The following is a 23,253-nucleotide window of genomic DNA, read 5'->3' as shown; positions in this document are numbered from 1 at the left end:
GACTCCATTTAATATTGGCACTAAAATCACCAAAAATCACCATTTAATTCTGTTTAAAGAGACAAAAAAAATCACCAAAAATCTAGCTGACCTAATTGAAACATAAGCTGTGCACTAAAATGCCAAAGCATGTAAATAGGTCATTCAAGTAAAATCAAAAGGAAAAACTGGCCAGCAAAACTCGGAAAAGCATCCCAAGACAATAATGCTAAATATCCTAAAACAATAGCCCACATTTTAGTTGATTTTACCAATTTTACAAACATGATTACAAATATGAACAGCAAATTACCTGTCTTTCATAATTATCTTGAGCAGAGCGCCATCGTTGATGTTCCTTCTCCAAATCTTCTTTCAAAGCAGAAACTTGATTTTCCAAAGCCATAATTTTAGAACTACATGCAAAGACCAAGCTTGTGAGTGATTAACAGATTACAAGTCAAGTTACAGCAATTTAACTGGCATCATCTCACATTTTACTCGAGCTTTCATCCTTCAGAGAAGCTATTTCCATCATTGCAGAAGCAAGAGCATTTTCTTTTCCTGCAGTTGCAGAGGCCAGCTCTTCAGACTTTAACTTCAATTCGTTTTCAAGTTCCAAGATTCTATCTCTTAGTGAACGAAGTTGATCTTCTAATGATTCCTTCATCTTTTCTGACTGAAAACATTTGGATTAGCTTATTCAGATATACATGGATTTGTGTATATGTCCATGCTAGCATGAGTACATATATGAGACTAAAAATTCCACTTGTTTTTCCGAAGAAAACGAAAAGATATGACAATACCTCCATTTTGAAGTTTTCATGAGCAACTTCCATCTGCTTTAGTGCAGCTTCATTTACCTGAGCTATACTCTTGTACTGCAAAATAATAAAATGAAAATGAAAAACCATGTAATTTTGCACTGAAATAACAAAAACATCAGGAAGCAAACAAGCACCTGTAGCATGTGGTCCTTGTTAGCCTGGGCTTCCTCTTTCAATTTTTCAATCTCATCCTTTGCCATTAATAAATCTGTGACAGCCTTTGGTATATTCAACCAGAAAAAGGAAAGAACAAAGATTAAGTTAAATGAAATGCTCCCAAAACAATAATGCTTCTCATACCAATACAATTTATATCTAAAAAGTGGATCAGTTACGTGCAGTTCATAAACAAGCATCAATGCTCTTGAAGCATAAAAGGCCAATCAAAAGAATTTTGAAATCTTCTTGAATTAGTATCATGAAGTTTTATGTCATCCAATTCACCATGGTCTGCCAGATATTATAAGTTCATATACCAAGGACTGCTACTACAAATTTCTCAAATTATTTACAGTTCCCAGAAATCAGTTTTTAATCAGAGGAAGTAAATAAAATATCCAATATTGAGATATTTATATCTTATGAAAATAAAGAACTGCTCATGGAATATCATAGATAGAACATTCATTTTTCATTAATGTCTCAAATTCAAAGTGATCCTAACATAATTTCCCACATTAAAAATAAAATATTAAACACAAACCAGTATATGCACCTACAAATACTAACAAGTCAAAGGATAACATGTCAAACTAACAATCCTGACCTCAGTTGTTGAAAATGAGGAAGGCATGCCACCATCATCCACACTAGCTACCTGCATCGACAAAGCATGGAGTGAAAAGGAAAGAAAAAATGGATCACATGAAACCATGCACTAGAAGGAATTTCGTAATTGCAAAATATTACATCAGGTTATGCTGCATTTATCATCTATGTGCCACACATTTGCTCAAAGCCAAAGGGAGGTTTTCCTCACAGTGCTTTCTGTGGTTACTTTATTTTCACCATACATTGTTTGTACATTGTACTTAATACAACTGAATTAATTTCATATCACTCATCCAATGGTGATAATAGACAAAGGAATAGTTACTTTGTTAAATACAAAATAACCATAGAATTTACAATTTCGTACACTGATAAATCTTAACACCTTACTTGCTGCACATTTGCTCACACTATCAACGTTGATACATCATCATTTTTCATTTATTCATAAAATTGGTTTTGGACAACTGCTTCTGATTATTTCAATATCTAAACATGGCTTATTGTTAACTTCAAGTAATGCATTCCACCAAATATATACACACTAGCACACATTCTTTCTCTACAACTGATAATTCTCCACCTATTTTCTTTTCGAGTAGAATGGTAATTCCTGACGTTTTTATAAACCTTATTTCACAAGCCCAATTTGCTCTATAAATTTTTTACTTGAATTTTGAAGCAGACAAAAAGAATCTCAATGAAATTGGCAGTACAATAGGAAAGCAAAAATGATGGATGAGTTTGAGAAATTGTGAGATCATGAATGCACACTTTCTCAACAGGCTCATCTGTGCATACCAGTTAACCAATGTAAGTGAGCGTATTCCTACAATGGATGCAAGGCAAGCAGTGGGTATGAGTCTTCTAATCATTTAGGGATAGGAATCCAGATTCAAAGATTCAGGAAAATATCCTGAGCAACATGATATATGAGGCAGACAAATATTTTTTCCATGTCAAGTAGTGAGCAAGGAGTACATCTACTGATAGGAAAGTTTAGAGAGACAGGGTAACAATGAAAGAAAGATTCTTGAAAATTTTGCCCAAATGAAAGCCTCCATCTCAAGCTGTTATGAAGGTATTTACAGTAATAGTAAGAGATATTCATCTAATGCCATGTAGCAAAATCTTGATTGTGAGACCTCTGGTAAAAAAAATTAAGGGTAAAATCAAAGATTTAGATCTCCTAAAAGATATGTGAAATTCAAACCATTAATGAAGGTCAAAAGGGAAATAACTTATTAGTTCTCAATCATCCCACTGATCAAGGAACTTATACGACATGCCACCAGTTTATGATTCATCCCTTTGATGCACAAATGAAAGTAATCAGAGACTTCCTAAAGTTAAAAGAATTTTTGATGCATCCAGATATGGCTTACAAGCTTTTATGTCCTGATACTTTTAGGTCTCTTTATTACCAATTTGGATTCTTGAGTTACTTTAGATTTAGAAAATTATAAATCTAATTTAGTTTTCACCGGAAACCCAAACATCCATGATCCATCAATTAGGATTGGCTTTTGAGTCGACAGTGGTAAATAATAACAATAATGCTTTTTATAATGCTTCCAGCAGTGTAAAGTAATTGGTCATTATCTGGACTTTTTGATGTAATTACATGCACCAGGAACAATGCCTTAAAATCTTCAGTCACCTTTCCTTTTATATCTATAATACTGAGACCTACATGTAATTACAATAAACTTCTTTTATCTACAGATTGAATTTACTTAATACCTATATCCCTAATCCCTTCTCTACAATTCCATTGCAACTGTGATACATCAACTTTACAAAAATCACCACTTCAAACATTATTATAGTGAATTCCTCAACTTCACCTTATTGTCAGCCATCAGAAACTACTTACAGATTGATGAATATATTTGCATAAAAAATTTCTGAAAGTCAACATACGTTTCCAATCAATAAATCCACATAATAAGCTACATATCATCATATGAACTAACCGCACAACATACCCCAAGAATATGATTAGAGGTAAATGACACATTAGACAGTTCATTCATATAGAAACATTCTGCATACAGCTCATGATGCATAACAATGACAAACTCACACCCACACAAAAGTAGTAGACATGTAGCGCATTCAAGCAGCAAATATCATACCAATAACGTGAAAAAACTTAAGAGTTTATGGGAAGAGTCACCTTAGCATTTGAAGTTGTGACCTTTTTCTCCAATTCAGAAAGTTTGGCCTGGCAAAAAAAATAAGCAAGCCAAGATGGCAATCATTTGCATGTTCAATCAGATAATTAGATTCCCAGAAAGTATAAGACACAAAAACAATATTATATTACATCATTAATTTTATTTTTATTAAATACCTCAGCAGCAGCAGCCCTACTCTCAGCAGCCGAAACAGCATGCAAGGCCTTAGTCAATTCTTTTCCCATTTCTTCAACTTGCCTCATAGCATCTTTCAAAGTTCCTTCACGATCAGCCATGAGAGCTCTAACATTATTCCTCTCTCGCTCCAGCTCTTTCTTAGCCTCTGCCCATTCTCGCTGCATATAAGATAAGTTAATCAAAATGGTGCAGTGATGCTGTCTATTTCTTGAATACTGAACTTCACATAACTCACAAATAATAGGTATGAGAATTCAGTTTACTTGATTCTGCAACCAATATCATGTCTGGAATTAATTTTGCTTTAATTCAATTTAATCTCATTTAAATATAGATCTGAAATGTACTAAATCTAATTACACTTAACCGCATTCACAAGGGTGCGTGGCAATTTTTGAAGAATGCTTTTGGCATTTGACAATGTATCTGATTCATCAACTTTATTTTTTATTTTTTTTTTTGGTAGGAAAGGGAAAGAAAAAAGATTCATCAACTTTATAGTTGTAAGAGATCATTCAAACCTTGAATTTCAGGGTACTAGACCAAGAGATTCCAACACAATAAAGAACTCAATAAAGGTCAATTGGACTATTTCTCTCATTTCCAACAGTTTCCAAGAGGATATGACTTAGAACTAGGGAATACACAAACAAAAAGGATAAAGTATCTACACCTGATCTTAGAATAAATGCTTCATTTGATGAAGGAAAATAAATTATTACCTGTTACTAAAGATTCACATTGACAATCAGCTAAAGCATATTTTCTGAGATTTAGTGAGAAATAATGATAATTAAATTTTCTCCACATAACTTCACAGAAAGAAACAATACTCAATCATGTCTAAAAAGCAAACTAGATCAAAATAAATAAATAAATAATTTCACTTCAATGCACAATAAAAATCATGTAACAAGGTACACAAAAGGTTATTTATTAGTGCTTAGCTGAAATAGACTAGTAGTAGCAAGAGAGATGGGATATAGCTTACAACTAAAAAAGGTCATGTTGTAAAAAAAAAATTATACTGAAGTCAGTAAAATTTATATATACAATATGATATATTTATAATTTTAGCTTTTTATGTAAGGCTTTATTAAGGGAAAAAAAAAAAAAGACACCAACGTTGCATCCCGTCAAAAAGAGCAGGCAACGTATAGTGACTTCTCACTTAAAAGAACACGAGTTATTTTTCCACTGAAATTAAAACCGTTCCAATTAACGAAGAATATATTTTACTTCTTTGCACAATATACATTCAAATACGCAAAACACACTTCAAAAAAATAAAATAAAATAAAAATTCACAAAGGAAATTGTCCTTCAACCATTGTTATTGCCTCAGTCTCATGTCATGAGGCTCCAGGCTTAGCACCTCAGAATGCCAAAGCCTGACTCTGTTTCAAAGGCTCACGCCTAGGCATGCCTGTTTCACTTAGTTTTGTTTTTAAGGTTTCACCCTTTCATATATTTTAATCTTCATCTTTCATTAGAATATGATATAGTTTCCAAATAAATAAATGAAAAATTAAGATGGCTGTTGAAGACAAAAAAAAAATAAAAAAAATCTGTAGAAATAGTTATACATTGACTTATGATTTATTGCATGTTAGAATATGGGAGATACTGATGAGCGAAAAATATGGAGACTCTTGATGAATAATAGTTATTACTTAGGAATTGGTTGAACTTTAAAATCTATTATTATGTTGTATGAACAACAGTTGTGAAAAAGTAAAAGTAGTTAACTTGGGATTTATTGCCCGTTAGAATTTATGATTATGATTATGGATATGATTTAGCATTTGTTGCATTTTTAAAATTATCATTAATTCGCTACCAAATTGTTAATTGTTCTTACGTGCATGCCATCACCTGCGCCTAGGCCACGGAACCCCTTGCGCCTTGGTGATCCTTACACCTTTAATAACTATACTTTAAACTATCTTAACTATATTTTTCAAACTACGTGAAGGCTGAAAGTGATCTATCATTTCGAGACAAAGGGAGTATAATGTTTTAGTCAATTATCTTAAAATATGATAAATAAATCAACTCGGCCAAACTTTTATCATATTCTATGCACCTCAAGTGGTTTATCTTAAATAGTTAGGGGAAAAGATAGTTTTATAGTGCAAAGGATGACAATTTTATGAGATATTTGTACTCTATGTCAATAAATTTTCTGCTGTTTGTCTGTTGATTCCAAAAAATTTATATTTAAATGTGACTTTGATGAACTACTATCTTTTATATTTTCAAAATGCTAAAAATGAAAGAATTGTTACTTTTCAATGATTTCAGAATAGAAAACAACTTCATTGCGACCAAGTTACTTTTTAAGCTAGATACTGTCACGTGTCAACTCTATTAAAAGCAGGTGAATTTTTCATCTTTTCTATTTTCAAAATCATGGAAAAATTATGAGTGCTCATGACAGAGGACCTTCAAAATGACATTAGTCTAGACTGCATAAACAATCATATAAACAATACTAGAAATTTAGATTAGCAAAATTGTTGAGGAATCTATAACCATGGTTCAAACATAGATCACACAAGGCAAAACCAAATTGAAACAAACCTCAATCTGTTTTATATGCTCCTCTTGTTTTCTCCTCTCCGCAGCTCTTGCTTCCTACATTACCACGAAGACAATATCAATCTATAAAATCTAGTTTGCATAGGAAAGACTCCACAAGACAACTTAGGTAACATACCTCACGAACATCTTCAGCACTATGAATAGTATCCAAACTAGCCTGCAGAGAGCAATGATTTACAAGTACCACAACAATGAAATAAGGAAGCCAACAATTTACTTTTCAAACCTGTAAGCGATAGACCCTCTCTGACAAACTGCGAACTTCATCACAAGCTCTTTTCTCAGCATTTGACAATATATCCTTTTCATACTTGAGAACAGATACCTGTTCAGAACAAAGAAATAGAATTAGTAGTATTAAGTAGAGACAGAATTGATTGTTCTATTAGAGAGAACTAGTACCTCCATATTTAACTTCCGAGAAAGCTCCCCAGATGCATTTAATGCTTCTGAACTTTCTTGTACTTTTCTTTGGAACTCAAGAAGCAGTTTTGGAAACTCTGCATTCCGTGCCCTTAGGCTATTTATTTCAATTTCCTGTCATGGATCATAAGCATTACAAAGTTCTTAAATAAAAACGCAATCATCACCTCATCAGGATAGAAAGCATATCAGAGGCATGGATACTCCATATTCCCTCATGCTTAACATGCACAACTCACTTTGAATAAAACAATAAAAGATGAGAAGAAAAATTTGAAAATACATTCCAAATATAAAAGCACCTGCTGTTCGTTTTTCGCCCTATAACTGTCAAGTCTTTCTCTGGTGAACTTTATCTCCAGGGCCAATTTATCACGTTCTGATTGTAGCGAAACGATATCACTCCTAAGGAGAGGAGTAGAACAGTAAACATGACAAGATAGATAGATAGATAGATAGATAGATAGATAGATAGATAGATAGATAGAAGGGAAAAGGACATCTTTTAATTAAAAAATAAATGCATACAATCCAAAAGCATTCAAAAGCTAGAAGAAGAAAAGGACATAAGTTAGCCAACCAAAAGCAGAATCAGAAACAGTCTTAGGTGAGTAAAATTAAGTGGTGCTGTTCTGAGAGAGAGAAAAGTGTGAGGAATAAGTAAATACCATATTACTTCTAGATAGTGGAAAAACATTATTAAACAAACAAATAAATAAAAGCCCACAACTTGGTGCTTCAGTTTGAAATTTTTTTAAGTGAGCCCGTAGCTAAACACTTGTCACAGGTGTGGGAGTCTATGAGCCCACTTATTTAACAATATATTTGCGACCATACCACTCTTACACTTAAAACATGCATGAAGAAATGTTTTAGTATCATATCACTAAAAAGAACTAACATACATACACATATACACACACACACATCTGGAACTAGAAAAATTATAATAATCCCAATTGTACTCAAAATCATCGTGGCGTTCAATACTGGAATAACCAACATTATCCATGGCTTTCTTAACCATTAATGCTGATATCTCTCACAACCACAATTGACTATATTTGCTCTCTTTTTTAACACCCTATGGAACGAAGTTCTCTGGATTTTGGTCTTAAAGAATAAGTGGGTTGGTAGGCAGACTTATAACGTAACCTGAAACCTGTATTTTAGAGCTCATATAAGCTATCATATACCAATATAATCTTCAATTTGCAATTTGCTGTCTGACTGAAACATTTGGTTCTTCCGTTCCTAATGAAACAGCCTTACAAGAACCAGATATCTCCATCAAGGGTAATTGTGCAGATGATCACTATATTTTGGTCAAATATCACAAAAACCATAAAATTTTAATTTGTTACAAAAAAACCACAAATATTAAGTTAACAGCAAATAAAACAAAAATCACTGGAATCTGGCACTACAATAGAATGCTGACCTAACAGCAACATCACACCTATTTCATGCTGTGTCAAGGCCACTTAGACTCCACAAAGCAACAGGTAAGAAAATTGAAAAACAAATGCAGATGAGGGAGAAAAATAACTAACGAGGATGATTTATATTATAAAATGCATGAGATAAATTCTAATTAGCTACTAAAACATAAATACAATTCATAATAAAATTCAAATCTGAAGACCACAGTTCAACTTCAACTAAACACTAATTTAATAACTAATAGTCTAATAATAACTACTTTTCCTCAAGCAAGACTAAACTCTTTATTCTTTATAGTCCCTATTCATCATCAATGGAGGAGAAGCTGTAAGTGTTTTGCGTTTTCTGTCGTTTAGAATCGCAGCTCATCTATGCTTTTCTTTCTTTCTTTTTGTTCTTTTTCTAACTTAATCTGAGCCCTTCATCATAAAGACTTTCTATAACTGTAATTAGAAGCTTAAAAAACCCTAAAAACCCTACAATTTGGCCCAGGTGCGCCTCAAGGAGTGAGGCTAGCCAAGGCGCGCAAAGGCGCGCGGCTGACTGACATTGCCCGCCTCACACAGAGAGGCGCTGACCCCTGAGCCTTGCCTCAAGCACGCGTTTACCAACTATGGCTCATCAACGTTTATTTATTTGAATTTTCTTACTTGGTGCTAATGTGGAATTCAAGTGACATGACTAAGTGCAACGTTGATGCCAGCATTCAAGTTAAGTGTCAAACTACCGTGATTTTGATTTTCTATCCAATGAAGCTAAGGCTTTACAGGTTTTCTGCAACAAATTGAAGTTTTATGGCTTTTGTGAAACCTTACATGAAGTTCAAGGACAGACTTTGCATTTATCCATCTATAGAGGAGTCAAAAACCTAGGACTATACCATCAAAGAGCAGTACCGCCAACAGAACAAATAGGCTAAAACAAATAAGAGGCACTTGATATATTGCCTTTCTCACTCAAAACAAATTTCTTATTTCATGTAAAATACCTCAATTACCCAAAGAAGGAGGCACAAGGGCCAAGTTCAATGTTTTGCTCAAAACAATAATAATAATAATAAAAGACTTGCAACTCAATGTTCGGAATTTATCAGAAAACTCTGTTGCACACATATCAGACACTTTAAACAAGTATAAATTTCAATACCATCCTTTGAACACAGGAAGATAAAAAAAAATCCCTTCGTACAACTTCCATATTTTTAAAAGCGCCATGCTCTTGAGACAAAGCATATACTCCACAAAAATGTAATTTTAAAGTGGACTGGGTGGGGGTGAATGGCAGGTTAGTAGGTGGAATAAAGCAAAAGATGCAATTAGACAACAGCCAAAATCAATAATCAGCCATAACAATGTTCTCCCTTTCTTCTTTCATGGATGAGAAGCACTTAAGAAAATGAATAGGCGAGAACTATACATGCTGAATCTAACTTGCCCTACTTATGCATAAAAAAAAAATCTAGAGGAAATCTATGGATGTGCATTTTACCTAGATTTTTGCAATTCCTCTTCAAGAGACCTCAACTGTTCAGCAGTCTTTTCTTGGGCCAACTTACCGGATTCCTATATTGAACAAGATGAATGATAAATTTGTATATATGGAAATACCCCAATCATAATGACCATCTAAAACTCTCAACCTAAAAGTACCTTCGAACCCTCGAGCAAAAGTAAGAGGTCTTTCCTTCCATCATCTGCAACTGGGGAAAAAAAAAACAGAACGTAAAACTAAATGTGATAATATATATAAAAAAAAAGAGTTAAGAGTCTGCTTTGAAGAAAATGTGCCCCATGCCTCTATTCATCCATTAAACCAGTAAAATTTTAACTTCAAAGAAGAAAATTTGAAGGTAGAAGATTTCATTTAACCAACACAAATATAAGATCAGCAGGGTAACCAAAAAAATTATATATATTACCCTTTCATCTATAACAATTGGAAAAAGAAAATGTTCACAACGTTTCAAAAAAAGGGTGCTTGATTTCAATTCTATAATAAAATCAACCTAAATATAAGGAATAAAAACACTGCTCAGGTATTTGAGTACAAGACCAACAAATACACCCAAAGACCCAGTAGTATAGGCATAATTTTCTTTTCAGGATGTCCCAAAGACTACACTCATTTCCTTTTTTAAACTATATTTAAACTGTTAAATTACTAATATAGTTTATTTATAGTGATTTGATATATCACAAAAATCTACAGCAAGTCAGTAAATAAAAAAAATTATTAATTAGATTACTCTCACAGCATAATGATATATAAACAAAATAAGACAATTTATCATTTGAACACAAACTACTAAATTTTTTTAATATGGGAAACAAAACTAGCCCTGTATACTCAGCAAGGGAGTAACTTTTAGAATATTCAATGTCCAAGGTTGAAATGTAGAATACCTAAAATCGTCATCAGTGTGTTTTGCCTATCAATGCTTTCAATTATTTTGTCACACTAAATTTCTATTTCCTTCCTCAATCTGTTATTGAAACTATTAATAATTGTTGCCACGTAACCAATTTTGCAAATGATGATTCCATATTCATTAGAATACACCATATTTTGATGTGCATATCTCTTTTACACATATATGATGCATCTATAGTTTTAAATAACTTCGACCTTATAGTTCAATTAAATTTTGATTCATAAAGTGAGAGTTTTGATCATTCACAAAATGAGATATTTTATCGTTGAATTAACCATAAAGGTAACATCAACCATGCAATCTATGTCAACAAGACGAGATGGTAACCTGGCAGTGCATTTGAAGAACGAGAAGGAGATGAATGAAGTTTATGTTCCTCTTCATATAGTCTTTTGTACATCGCAACCTATTCATATTTAAAAAAATAATAATAATAAATAACATAACTTAGAGCAAGCATTAAGATCAACTAAGATTCCTGTTTACAGATTTTGACACAAACATGTACCAAAAAGTGAAACAAGAATGTAGTGTACAAAGAGGCTTACGGATGTATGTAGTGATTCAATCATTTGACTCTGTTCTTCAGCCCTTTGCAACACCGCTGTGACTTTGCAGGTAGCTTCATCAGTCTGTTTCTTGAGCTCCGTTTCAAGCTTTTCCTGAAATTAATTACATTACATTGTAGCCAATTGCAAAAATATGTCTCCAAAATTTGAAATTGCAAAAAATGAGCAATATCGAAGGGGAAAGATATAGCAACTGAATTGTTCTACAAATACCTTGAATTCCATCTCTTTATTCTCAATCTGGTTAGAAAGATCGCGAACAAGGCTTCTGAGCTGAACATTCTGCTCAACTAATCCATTGATATCCTTGAAGGTCAGCTGCAAAATCATTCAAACAAATTCAATATCAATAACATGTCGACTAGTTTTGCCGCAGGACCATCCACCACATCCTGCTTTCTCTTCCACTCTCTTCCAAAAAGAGAAATAGAATTCGACAATCAAATCGAAAGCTTCGAAGACAATAACTTACAAGTCGTTCAGAAATTACTTTTTCAGCATCAGACTCCACATTCATCTCATCAGTAGCCATTGTTGTAAAGTAATCAAGCTCATTATTCGCAATAGATCCACAACGAAGTTGTATATCACGACACTCCTTCAGAAGAATTGTGACCTATAATATCATTGCAAACATTAAGAGAATGGACATTTCACAATATTAGAAGACAAGAAACTACATCAATGAACTTCTTGTGGCACTTCTGTGAAAGTAAGTCTCCAGTTCTACTTATGCTGGAAAAAAAAACTAAAAGTAAATAAACCTAAACTTGTAAAGATAAATTGCATATATACAGAGGTGATACATAATTCAAGTTTGCATAATATTTTGCAATATACTTATTGGACCTCAATAGGAAGAGCAAACACAAGGGTATGAGAAGAATTGTGACTTATGATATCATTGTAACCAATAAGAGAATGCACAACAGCATTAGAAGACAATGAACTATGTTAACGAACTTGAGGCACTTCTATAAAAGCAAAGCATAGTTCTAATTTACAAATCATTTGAAAACAAAAACACATACTGGAAATACAGCCAAGAAGTAAGACAGATAAATTGCATATTTATATTTTTTTACATATATACAAACAAAGGTGATATCTAATTCAAGCATGTATAAGATTTTGATACATGATTATTAAACTCCACTATTAATATCAAAAAGAAGGGCTTTCTACACAATAATTACAATAAAACAAATCAACATATATGATTTCCAAAGAAAAATCACTTAAAGGAGCAAGAGAAAAACATAACTCCATTTTGCAATAATAATAATATCACAAGTACAAGCAAGTTTTTGCTATAGAATACTTTAAGCCAACACAACACACACTAGTGTCCAAACAATGCCAAGTATTTTAAATTTAATTTTCCAAACGAGCCAAAGGCCCTTTGCCAAATAATCAAACAAATGGGAGAAGGAATTTAGCATTATGCCTGTTTCTGAAGATCTGCAATCTCCTTCTGAGCCAAATTGTTCTCACGTTCATGCCTCCTCAGATCCACCTATGAAACCATCACATGCAACGTTATTAGCAGAATATATAGCTATAGAAATAAAATAAAATAAAAATGGCATTAACCTTTAGCTCTTCAATAGTTTTCTCCAGATTTGCTTGTTCAGAAATTGAGTTCTGTAACTTCTGGTTGATGATTGAGTGTGATTCTACCATTCTATCATATTCGGCTACATAATCAAGATTTTTTTCAGAATGCATGATAAAATCCTTGCATGATATAAATTCACAGTTCAGATATCAAAAAGAAACTAGCATTATAAAACATGACAAAGAAACAGATTAAATTAAATTAAATGTTGAACACGATTAACCAATATAACAAAATATCATAATTGGTTCCTCATTTATTCTCCTTTTTCTTCATTTTGTGAAATAGGTGGACAAGGGTTAGTAGTAAAGAAAAACATGAAAGAGCAGCAAATGAATGCAATATACAAAATTAAAAATAAATAAAAATGAAGTACCAGACGGATATTCTATATCATGTAGTTTCAAAAACATGATTAAGATTGTTACAGAATAAGTCAATGTAATAAATGTATAACATGCTTAGGCTGCTGTGGCAGCTATAGGCTGCTAGTAGGGCCACTATGTTTTCTTTATTGTAGGGAAAACCTTGTATAAATATGTGTATTCATCTTAAGTTTAATATATCAATGTAGACTCTTAATCTACATGGTATCCCATGGATTTCTCTCTATTTCCATGGTCTGTTACATGGTATCAGAGCCTAAGGTCTAAGGTTTCTGAATTCTTTTTTGTGGGTAGTATTTCCAGAGTTGTAAAGTATTTCCAGAGTTGTGTTTCTGCAAGGGTTCAATATTTTCTGGATAGTATTTCCCAGGGTTCAATATTTTCTGGGTAGTATTTCCCAGAGTTCCATTTTTGTCAAGAGCTTGGGTCTCTTGAATACTCACTGTTGGGACGTCATTCTATCTCACCACCCCTCTGGTTCATCCTCTCCGCTTCCGATCGGCGTTTCCTCACATTCCGGCCACCCTGTATCGTCGTCACTGTAAGAAAAGTTCTCCTTACATGGGATTAGAGCCTTGTTTGGTCTCTATTTTGGGTTTCTGGATTGAGATTCCAGAATTTGTCTTCGGCTTTATGAGCAGAATTTCTGGGTTTACATTTCTGGGCTGTTTCTTTCAGCATTGTTGTCTGCCTTGTGAGCAGACTATTTGGACCTAGGGTTCCAAGTCTCGGTTCTTCCGCCGTCGTCGACTCTCTGTTTCCGATTTTTCTGTCCGGTTAGTTTTCCGGTGAATCTCCTTTTGTGCACTGATGTTGCTGGCAGCCTCTTGCATGTGGCTACAACTGAGTTTTGCTTCTCTGTTTCGGAACAAAGCTTGATGTTCTTCCGCTGATTTGTTCTTCTAGGTCGCGTGTCCCGGATTATATTTTATATTCTAAAGTATCTTGAGTGTATTGTTTTTAAGACTATGTTATATGTATTTGTAGCAAGCTGAGCATGATTAAAATCCATGCTTCAGCTTGAGGGGGAGTGTTACAGAATAAGTCAATGTAATAAATGTATAACATGCTTAGGCTGCTGTGACAGCTATAGGCTGCTAGTAGGGACACTATGTTTTCTTTATTGTAGGGAAAACCTTGTATAAATATGTGTATTCATCTTAAGTTTAATATATCAATGTAGACTCTTAATCTACATGGTATCCCATGGATTTCTCTCTATTTCCATGGTCTGTTACAAAGATTAAGAAATTGACTAATATAGAAAATATAGGTTTTTCCTTCACAACAGTACCCCACAATATGCTGTCTAAAAAATAAAAAGGCAAAGGTGGTGACAAACAAAGAGATGAGTTTGTTTTTAACACAAGTATGAATAACCCTACAAGCCTATAAATGATACCAATTAAACCAAACCAGAAAGAAAGAAAAACAAAAATAAAAATAACAACCTTTCCCAACTTTCTAGTTTATACCAACTGCAATTTATCAAAAAAAAAAAAAAGGTTCCTCATTTCTGGATTGTCAAAACCAAAAACTCCCATCATATTACCTTTAATATGTTACACCCCCATTCTCATCATTCAATAAATTCAATGAGGATAATCATTTCAACAAATAACTTATGAGCAGTAAACAAATAAATGGCACACCCAAAATAGAAATATAAAATTCAGTATCAGTTATAATGAATACCTCTTTCATCCAAAATCATCCCAGCTTTCTCCTCTAGTTCGTATAAGACCTATAAAGAAAAATCAGCACCTTCAAGATCTAAGTCAAGTATAGAAGGTTCAAGAACTGATGGCTGTGTTATTTATTCATATCACTGAAAGGACATTATTGTCTAAATGCTGAAAGTCAAGAAAACAAGGTTAGCCATCTCAAGGAGAATCCAACATATCTAAAAGAATAAATATAAATAACAGGCTTTGTTACTTACCTATCTACAACAATGGCAAGGCGTGATTGTGTAAATATTGTGCATAAGATTGTTGATCATTAAGATGGAATATGATAGATTATCATGTCCAACTATCGAGGGGTTTTTAATCAACTACAGAAGTGCTTTCGATTGTACAATGGAATGACTGGTCATTTAGTATGGGGGGGGACACTTGGCCATCCTAGGTCAAATCTCTTTTGGGATCTAACAGCATCTAATGTCTCAAAGAGGCTATGCTATACACCCAAAAGGATGACCAGTTATAACTAAAATGACTCAACTTTCATACTCCCCGCCCAATTGGGAGGACTGAAAATTTGTGCGGCAAGACCAGTTATAACTAATGTCTCAACAGCCTTGACATGGAGTCCAAAAAATCTGACGAAAACAAAACACAAGGCAAAATAACAATACCATAGCATGCAATCAAATATCTGGCTGCTGCAAAAAAGATTATGTAATTACAGATAAAACACGGACAACACCTACCCGCTGTAATATAGCTTCAGCTTCCCTCCTACCCAACTGCTCATGGCGAAGAGCATCAACTGCTTCTTGGTATTTTGCATACATTTTAGCCAGCTAGTAATCAAATAACAAAAGAAGGGGCAACCAAAATCAGAAAAATAATAATGACGAAGTCAATACAAGACAAGCTAAAATAGTTTAACTCACACTCCACCCATCACGAAGCAGAGAAGTTGCTAATGCAGTTCCTGAGACACCCACTGGAATCCTAGGCACAAGCATATTGTTTTCCTCGATATGATCAGTAGAATCATAAGGATCCCTCGACCTGCACCATAAAAATCAAAGGAAATCAAACAAATTAATTATGGCAATTTAACAACTTATATACCATAAGGCACAATATTGTGAAGTGACCGCCTCCCCAATTCAAACAATTATTGAAGACTTCAAACCAAATAAAATAAAAATAAAAAAAGCAATTTAGCTCAACAGTTAAAATGTAAACCATTATCAAATTTAATTGGACAATCTTGAACATCAGTGCACCATATCAAAATAAAAAAAAAACTAAAACAAACCAAGGAAACACATCAAAGGTAGATTTGTATCAAACGAAGCTGATGTTTAGGTCCAGTAATACATCCCGCGTGCCTATCTAGAATCAAACAGTAATTTTTCCTCAAGTGAATGGAAAACAGTAGGCATATATACGAATATACCACATTGGCTATAAATTCTTTCTGTTCTTCCTTTCCTTCAAGACATAAAACAGCCATGTCAAAACCTAGAATCGTTGATCATGGTAAAAGCGAGGCATCATGACATGCAACCATCAGTATGAACTATAAATGTTCAGTTATTCCATATAACAGTGGAGGAAGAGGAGGAAGAGGACTATACCAAAGTAAAAAGGGAAACATCTCTTTAACATTGCTAGAAGAAAAATAAGGAGCACATAAACTTCAGCACACAGTAAATGAGTACACGAGCAAATGTAGTTCGAAGCTAAATTAGTAGCGAGAAGAATATAACCAAACAAACAAATATATGTTGGGCTTTGGGCGATTAGGGTTTCAGACGGTTAGGGTTTCAGGAGTATAAATGTAACCTCTTTCTCTGTAATCCGTATCTCATTCATTATAGTGAAATATCCTGGCTTGGTAGTGCCCCCAGACGTAGTCATTCTAATCGAGTGGCGAACTGGGTTAACAATTCTTGTGTGTTTGCTTATTTTTCGTTTATCGTAATTTCAATTATTCCTAACAATATAAATCAGCAATGTCAGGTAAAAGTTTAAACAAAATAAACATGCCAGAAATTTTATATATTTCAAATTGATTACTGATAGAAATTGGGAAATCAATCTAGTTATCCTGAATTTTGAAATGATCTCATTATTCTTATAAAACTCCATTTTTCTTGCAGTGTGGGCGAGTGCATATCTCAAGATCATATCTCTGAGTATCAAAAATAAGTCCACCTCAACATTATTTTGAAAAAAGAGTAAGTAACTGAGCAGATGCACACATGAAATTTGGAAGGCCTAAGAGGAAACGTATGGAAAGCTCCGTCAGTGTCCTTGTCAATTCATTTACATCCCATGATACAAAATCCTACAACTGGATTACTTTCGATTTTTACTAATTGTGTCAAAAAGGCATCAAATAAACACGAGCAAGTATATTACAGTAACTAACAAGTTATATGTAAATTTGCTGGATTAAATACGTACCTTTCTATGGTCAAACTACTGAGCGGAAGGAGATTCAGCTCATTAGCTTTCCTACTAGCTTCCACATCAGCTTCACACCTTTCAAGTTTTAATTTCAGATCTGCTGCCTCCTACAAGCTCCAAAAGCAAAAATACATCACAAATACTAAAACCATTAATCAAACTTAACCCTTCCCACCCAAAAATGAAAAAAATAGGGATTATATAAAGACTTTAATGTTAAACAAAGAAATTTAACTAACAAGATCACTTTTTTTTTAAGAAAGAGTGTAAGAATTAAAAACAAGATTCTCCAGACCCAGCAGAAATTCTGACAGTACACGTGAAGCATCACATTTGCGCAGAACACATTTATCCAGTGTTGCTGAATTCCTTCGGCTGCTATAATTTCTTGTTATATATATATATATAAAAAAAGAAAAAGAACACCCCCACCAATTTGAACTAACTGCTCCAATTTTGATAAGCAAGAAAACTTGGAAGAAACGAAATAATTTCAAAACTGAATGATTCATAGCTTACAAATCCAAAAACCGAACAATCGGAAAAAAAAAATGACATACCTTCTCGTATTGATTCCTTGCAGATATTTCCTTTTCAAGTCTCTCTTTGTAGCCAGTTTCAAGTTGGTTCATTTGGGTCTATTTGCAAAAGTAAGAACTGATATTTTAAAAAAAAAAAAAAAAAAAAAAAAACCCAACAATCTATTGAAAAAGTTCATATATTATAATTTACAAAATTTATAAGGGAACACATACTTCCAGAGCTTTGACTACACCCTCAAGTTCTCCTGCCTTCCTAGACCATTCCTCAGAGCGTTCTTTATACAACTCAACAAGCTTATTTGTCTACATGGATGGAAAATTCAGACAAAAAAAATCAAGAAGAAAATGAGCTTCAGCACGGTAAGCAAATAACTGCAAAAGCCACGAAAGAGCATAATAGAATCCAGAACATCAACCTACCCAAAAAATCCTTAAATCTTGAAATCAAAATCAATTGAATGAACATATATAAGCTATACATCCCAAGCCTAAAATGCACTTTCTTTTCACCCAATGCACTAGAAGATAACCATGTGTTTGAGAAGACATTCATATGTACCAAAAAGAGATAGATGAAGTTTCTACTCCTGCTAATAGTTTAGCACATTCTTTGTTATTACTATGGGGTCCTGAAGCCCAGGGCAATTTTACAAACAATAGAGCCTATCTCATAAAAAAGTACAACAACGATTCACTATAACAATTGTCCAGAAGTCGATCTAGTTGATAAACCTTGGATTAACTTCTCCTAACAAGCAACAATCTCAGCACGGCAGCAGCCTCACAGAAGATTCCAAAAGAAACTCAAGCTTTCACAGCAGACTGTCAGCAAATGACCAACAATAGGTGAAACTAGGCCCGCAAATACCAATATCCGGTCAATGGAGAGCACATTATATCCCAATTTGAAAGCTAAAATCATAAAGGGTTTCACAACTACTATGACCATTGAGGAACAGTAACCTAGAAAGGTTCTATCAAGACAACAATTCAACATGTAGAACCTCTTTCAAAACACATGATATTATGTATCTGGCTGACAAGCTAAGTCATACACTCATTTGAAATAAACGAGCCCAAAACCCAATCCCAACCGCATGGGAGGATAAAAAATAACTGGAAAAGTAAAAAGGAAAAAGATAAATAAGTAATGCAAATTCTAGCACCACGTACAGTTGCAATTTCAGCAGTAAATTGCTCCTCATTTGCTGCACCAGCATCTTTATATGAACAAAATTCCTTCACAGGTGATAAAAAAAACATAAGGTGGATAAACATAAATAATGATCTATAAACCAATTTCATATAGACATTACCCACCTCCTGCAGTGAGGTTAACTTCACTTCTAACTCATTCACCCTTTCTTTGTTCCACTTTAAAGAGCTAGAGCATTCATCATATCGCCTCTCTGCCTGAAAGATTTGACAAAATAATCATTTAATTACATTGCCTACCTTTTAAAATAAATGCTATAAAGGAGTTCACTTTAAACTTACATCAACAAGCTTAATAGACATTTCTTCGTCAAGATCAGCATGTGCTCTTCGCAGCTTGATGAGACTATCAACCTTAGCCGTCAGCTCCTCATTTAGCCAAGCATTATGCCTCTCAATGAGTTCCTTCTCCTGCTTACATCCAGATTTGTCACAAAATCGTTCCCCTCTAGTCACATATGAGTAAAATCGTTTGAATGCACAAAAAACATGTATGAAGATGGTGAGAATCCATACAAAAAATTAAATGGCATTATAGAGTCATAGTTATTGATACTTAGCTAACCCCATTCTCAGGTTAATTATTGCCTTTTGGATCAATTATCAATTGCATGAAGTAACAAAACTCTATTACTTAATTTCAATTGAAAATCAATGCTAAGGCCATTGTTAGTTCTATTACATCATTTTAACTTAGCCCGCAAATCATAATGACATAACATTAGTCTTGTGGATCCTTGATCCAGTCAAATATCAATATTCATCAACAATGCAAGGACTTGGGAGAAGAAAATAACATGAAAAGACAGTAATCTTGCCAAATAAAAGATCAAGTAAAATATGTTGCAACATTTGGGATCATTATCCATAATAAAATAAAAATATATAATTAATATAATTAACAAAATACATGTATATATAGAATGTAATGTTAAAAAAGAAAATTAAAATGAGAACATAACTTCTAGTATATCTATTAATATAAATGCATATGTTACATGATAGAATACGAATACCAGTAAATATTACAGGAATTTCTTTCATAAAATGGAATCTTTCGTAACATCACTTCTAACCTTACCTTCTAGTACATTCCTTCCTAACAACTAAGAACAAAAACACTATTTTACCTCTAATTACTTAACATCGATGTTATTTAAAGGTCTATAAGCTCCTCCAAGCAAGGTCTCAATGACATAATCTTCCTCAATGCTAAGGACAATAGAGTAAAACAAACCTGAGAAAGACGAGCACAGTTGGCTTGAGTGCGTGCCAACTCTGCCTCAATTTCACTTATACGAGACTCCTTATGTGCTGCACTGTCAGTCAAATTCACCTTCACAGGCATAACAAAGTAGCAGTAAGCTTTCAATTATGAAAGAATCCACTTAACCACAAAAATGCTACAAGTCTAAATTGATTGAAAAATTTAGCAACTCACTATCCTATCAAGATAGTTACTTATGGTGGAACCCTTTTCACTATTTTCCAAGTCCTTCTGCTCCATCAACTCAACCAACTGCCTCTTTGACTTATGCACCTCTGACACCTCCAACGTCAATCTCTCTATCTCCCCATCCTTCCCAATCTGCAAAATACAAACATCCAAAGTAACTATAATTGAAAAGTAGGAAAATTAAAACAAAAGATGCTCGTCATATAAATCACACCTTTCACTCATGGGACAACAATTCCCTTGACAAGGGTAAGAGTAAGTTTATTCTTAAGAGTTCAGGAAATCAAATTCATTGTTCCCATATTTCTTCTTTATTTGGTGATATATATCATAAAATGAAATTCCTACCAATGATAGCAATCATTATCAGAGAAGGAAGTGCAAATCTTAACATAAAAAAAAACCACTATAAGTAGTTCACTTAGCAAGTCGTATACTAGGACTGAATATAGCACAACGAGAAATTGCCTCGTGCACAAACACCTCAAACATATTCAAGCATAAAAGAGCTATTGCCTAGGGCACAAAAATTTCAAAGCGCATATATTCGTGTCAAAAAATTGAAATTGGAAGAGTTAACGAAATGTGTACAGCTTGCAAATGCAGCTGATGCTTCTGAGCCTGGACTTCAGCGAGGTCAGACAGACGATCATCGAGGGAGGACTGTAGTTGCGCGTTTTGAGATTCAAGGCTTGAAAAATCACTAGAAAGAGACAAGAATTTTTGCTCGAGAAGCGAGCAAGTTTGTTCAGCAGTGATTGAAGCAGCATCCGCAGCTGCCTTGACTGTGTCAAGCTGAACTTGTAAGTTTCTGATGAATTCGTCGGCCTTTGCGGCCACGTACGAAACATCGTCCGAATGACGAGAAAACTCGTCATCGGAGATGAATAAGGGCATCGTTTCTCCCTGATTGAGAAAAACCAGTACACAATAAGAGCGATTTCTGTTCTTGAATCTGCAGAGATGATTCACAATGAAGAGAGAAGAAAATAGGGGGGAATGGATGGTTCAGGGATTTGAAGAACAAAAGTATGTAGCCAATGGCAGAATTTCGAGAGTTTGATCAGCTGAGTTCTTTATATTTATAGTTTGGGCTAAATGGGCTTTTGTTATGGACAATCTGCCACCGGGAAGTAAATGGGTATTGCTATATACCGCAGTTTTTTTTCCACCCACCGTACTATTTTGACATTTATGCCCTTGTCATAATTTTTTATTAAAAACCAAAACTTTTTTTTCCTCTCTTTTTGAATTTTTTTTTAAATGGATTTGGCTTAAACGGGCAGCGCGCACCGTTGAACGAGCATGCCGTTCGTTCCACCGTACGGTGGAACGAGAGCGTCGTTCGTTCCACCGTACGGTGGAACGAGAGCGGTGGAACGAACGGCGCGTGCCGTTTCCACCACGGGTGGAATGGGCAGTTCGTCCGTTCCACCCGTGGTGGAAACGGCACGTCCCGTCCGTTTAGGCTAAATTCATACGAATTCCACCTCCGATTCGGAGGCGGAACCCGTGATTTCGGAGTAATTTTTTTAAAAAAACCTTGCGGGAGCATTCATGAAGCCTTTACTCGCTCCTGCCTTTGACGGCATGTCGTTTTAGGTCGGGTTTTTTGAAAATCCAAAAAGGTAGAGAGGATTTGAGAGTTTTGAGTTTTTGTGTATAAATTATGAGGAGGGCAAAATTGTTAAAAAAAAGTGCGGTAGGTGGAAAAAATATTGCGGTATATAGCAGCCCACGAAGTAAAATTATGAAGTTGGTTTCTACTTGTCTTTTGTTTGGGAATTTGGAAGTTAATGGAAGTGAAAATTAAAGAGTAAATAATTATAAGGTCTTTGAGTTTCTACTTAATACACTAGTTAGTTCTTCTGTTTTTAGAAATAATTATATAGTCTTTCAGTTGTTGTGTTCATCAACTTCTTAGTCCTTATGTTTGAGTAAATGGTCAAATTATACCAAATAAATTTTAAAATACCAAAATTACCCTTTACTCTATGTTTTAATAATAAAACATCTATTTTTCCTATTTTATGTTTTTTTCTTCTTTTCCTATATAATCTCTACAATATTGAGTAATTAATTTATTGAATTTTATATAATTATAGAACTTCCTAAAATTTATTGATTAAAAAAATGAATGAAAAATATTTAAAAATTATCAAAATAAGAGCAAAACTATATAAATTTTGTAAAAAGTAATCTTTATTTATCTCTAATAAATTTTATAAATGAAGCAAAAAATATGATTTTTATTTTTTTTTTATTAATACTCAATGTTAGTTTAAAGATATTATATTAAAAAATAAAAATTTAAGAGAATCAAAGTATATTTTTAATGATTAGTATATACAATTATATAAATTTTGGTGTATATATACTTCATAAGTTTTATTAAAACTAAATTTTGACACTAAAAGATAAGTTTCTTTTTACGTAAATAACTAGGGGCAATTTGGA

At 33.7% G+C, this 23,253-nt stretch overlaps 1 protein-coding gene across 2 annotated transcripts in view; it reads right to left on the bottom strand.

The window, feature by feature from the left end:
• LOC136206596 (nuclear-pore anchor) overlaps positions 1-21,837 on the bottom strand; it is a 36,479-nt gene extending 14,642 nt beyond the window's left edge. The window contains exons 1-32 of one of the 2 annotated variants that reach the window (XM_065997709.1): positions 21,388-21,837; positions 20,782-20,928; positions 20,578-20,676; positions 19,623-19,751; positions 19,446-19,538; positions 19,299-19,364; positions 18,339-18,428; positions 18,144-18,221; positions 17,581-17,690; positions 16,053-16,173; positions 15,867-15,959; positions 15,128-15,176; positions 13,022-13,125; positions 12,876-12,944; positions 11,901-12,044; positions 11,642-11,746; positions 11,408-11,521; positions 11,187-11,265; positions 10,078-10,127; positions 9,917-9,990; positions 7,288-7,390; positions 6,965-7,099; positions 6,789-6,887; positions 6,678-6,719; positions 6,542-6,595; positions 3,937-4,116; positions 3,760-3,807; positions 1,576-1,626; positions 944-1,027; positions 789-863; positions 474-658; positions 293-395 (exon numbers count right to left, since the gene is read on the bottom strand). In XM_065997709.1, coding sequence (XP_065853781.1) covers positions 293-395; positions 474-658; positions 789-863; positions 944-1,027; positions 1,576-1,626; positions 3,760-3,807; positions 3,937-4,116; positions 6,542-6,595; positions 6,678-6,719; positions 6,789-6,887; positions 6,965-7,099; positions 7,288-7,390; positions 9,917-9,990; positions 10,078-10,127; positions 11,187-11,265; positions 11,408-11,521; positions 11,642-11,746; positions 11,901-12,044; positions 12,876-12,944; positions 13,022-13,125; positions 15,128-15,176; positions 15,867-15,959; positions 16,053-16,173; positions 17,581-17,690; positions 18,144-18,221; positions 18,339-18,428; positions 19,299-19,364; positions 19,446-19,538; positions 19,623-19,751; positions 20,578-20,676; positions 20,782-20,928; positions 21,388-21,693 — 3,279 coding nt within the window. In that variant the 5' untranslated portion in view covers positions 21,694-21,837. The remainder of the gene's footprint in view (positions 1-292; positions 396-473; positions 659-788; positions 864-943; positions 1,028-1,575; positions 1,627-3,759; positions 3,808-3,936; positions 4,117-6,541; positions 6,596-6,677; positions 6,720-6,788; positions 6,888-6,964; positions 7,100-7,287; positions 7,391-9,916; positions 9,991-10,077; positions 10,128-11,186; positions 11,266-11,407; positions 11,522-11,641; positions 11,747-11,900; positions 12,045-12,875; positions 12,945-13,021; positions 13,126-15,127; positions 15,177-15,866; positions 15,960-16,052; positions 16,174-17,580; positions 17,691-18,143; positions 18,222-18,338; positions 18,429-19,298; positions 19,365-19,445; positions 19,539-19,622; positions 19,752-20,577; positions 20,677-20,781; positions 20,929-21,387) is intronic. The other variant, XM_065997710.1, reaches the window with a different exon arrangement.
• Between the last annotated feature and the right edge of the window lie 1,416 nt (positions 21,838-23,253).

This window comes from Euphorbia lathyris, chromosome 9, assembly GCF_963576675.1.
Source record: "Euphorbia lathyris chromosome 9, ddEupLath1.1, whole genome shotgun sequence".
Classification (NCBI taxonomy): domain Eukaryota; kingdom Viridiplantae; phylum Streptophyta; class Magnoliopsida; order Malpighiales; family Euphorbiaceae; genus Euphorbia; species Euphorbia lathyris.
The sequence above is the reverse complement of the archived record's forward strand: the minus strand, read 5'-3'. Positions and strand labels throughout refer to the sequence as shown.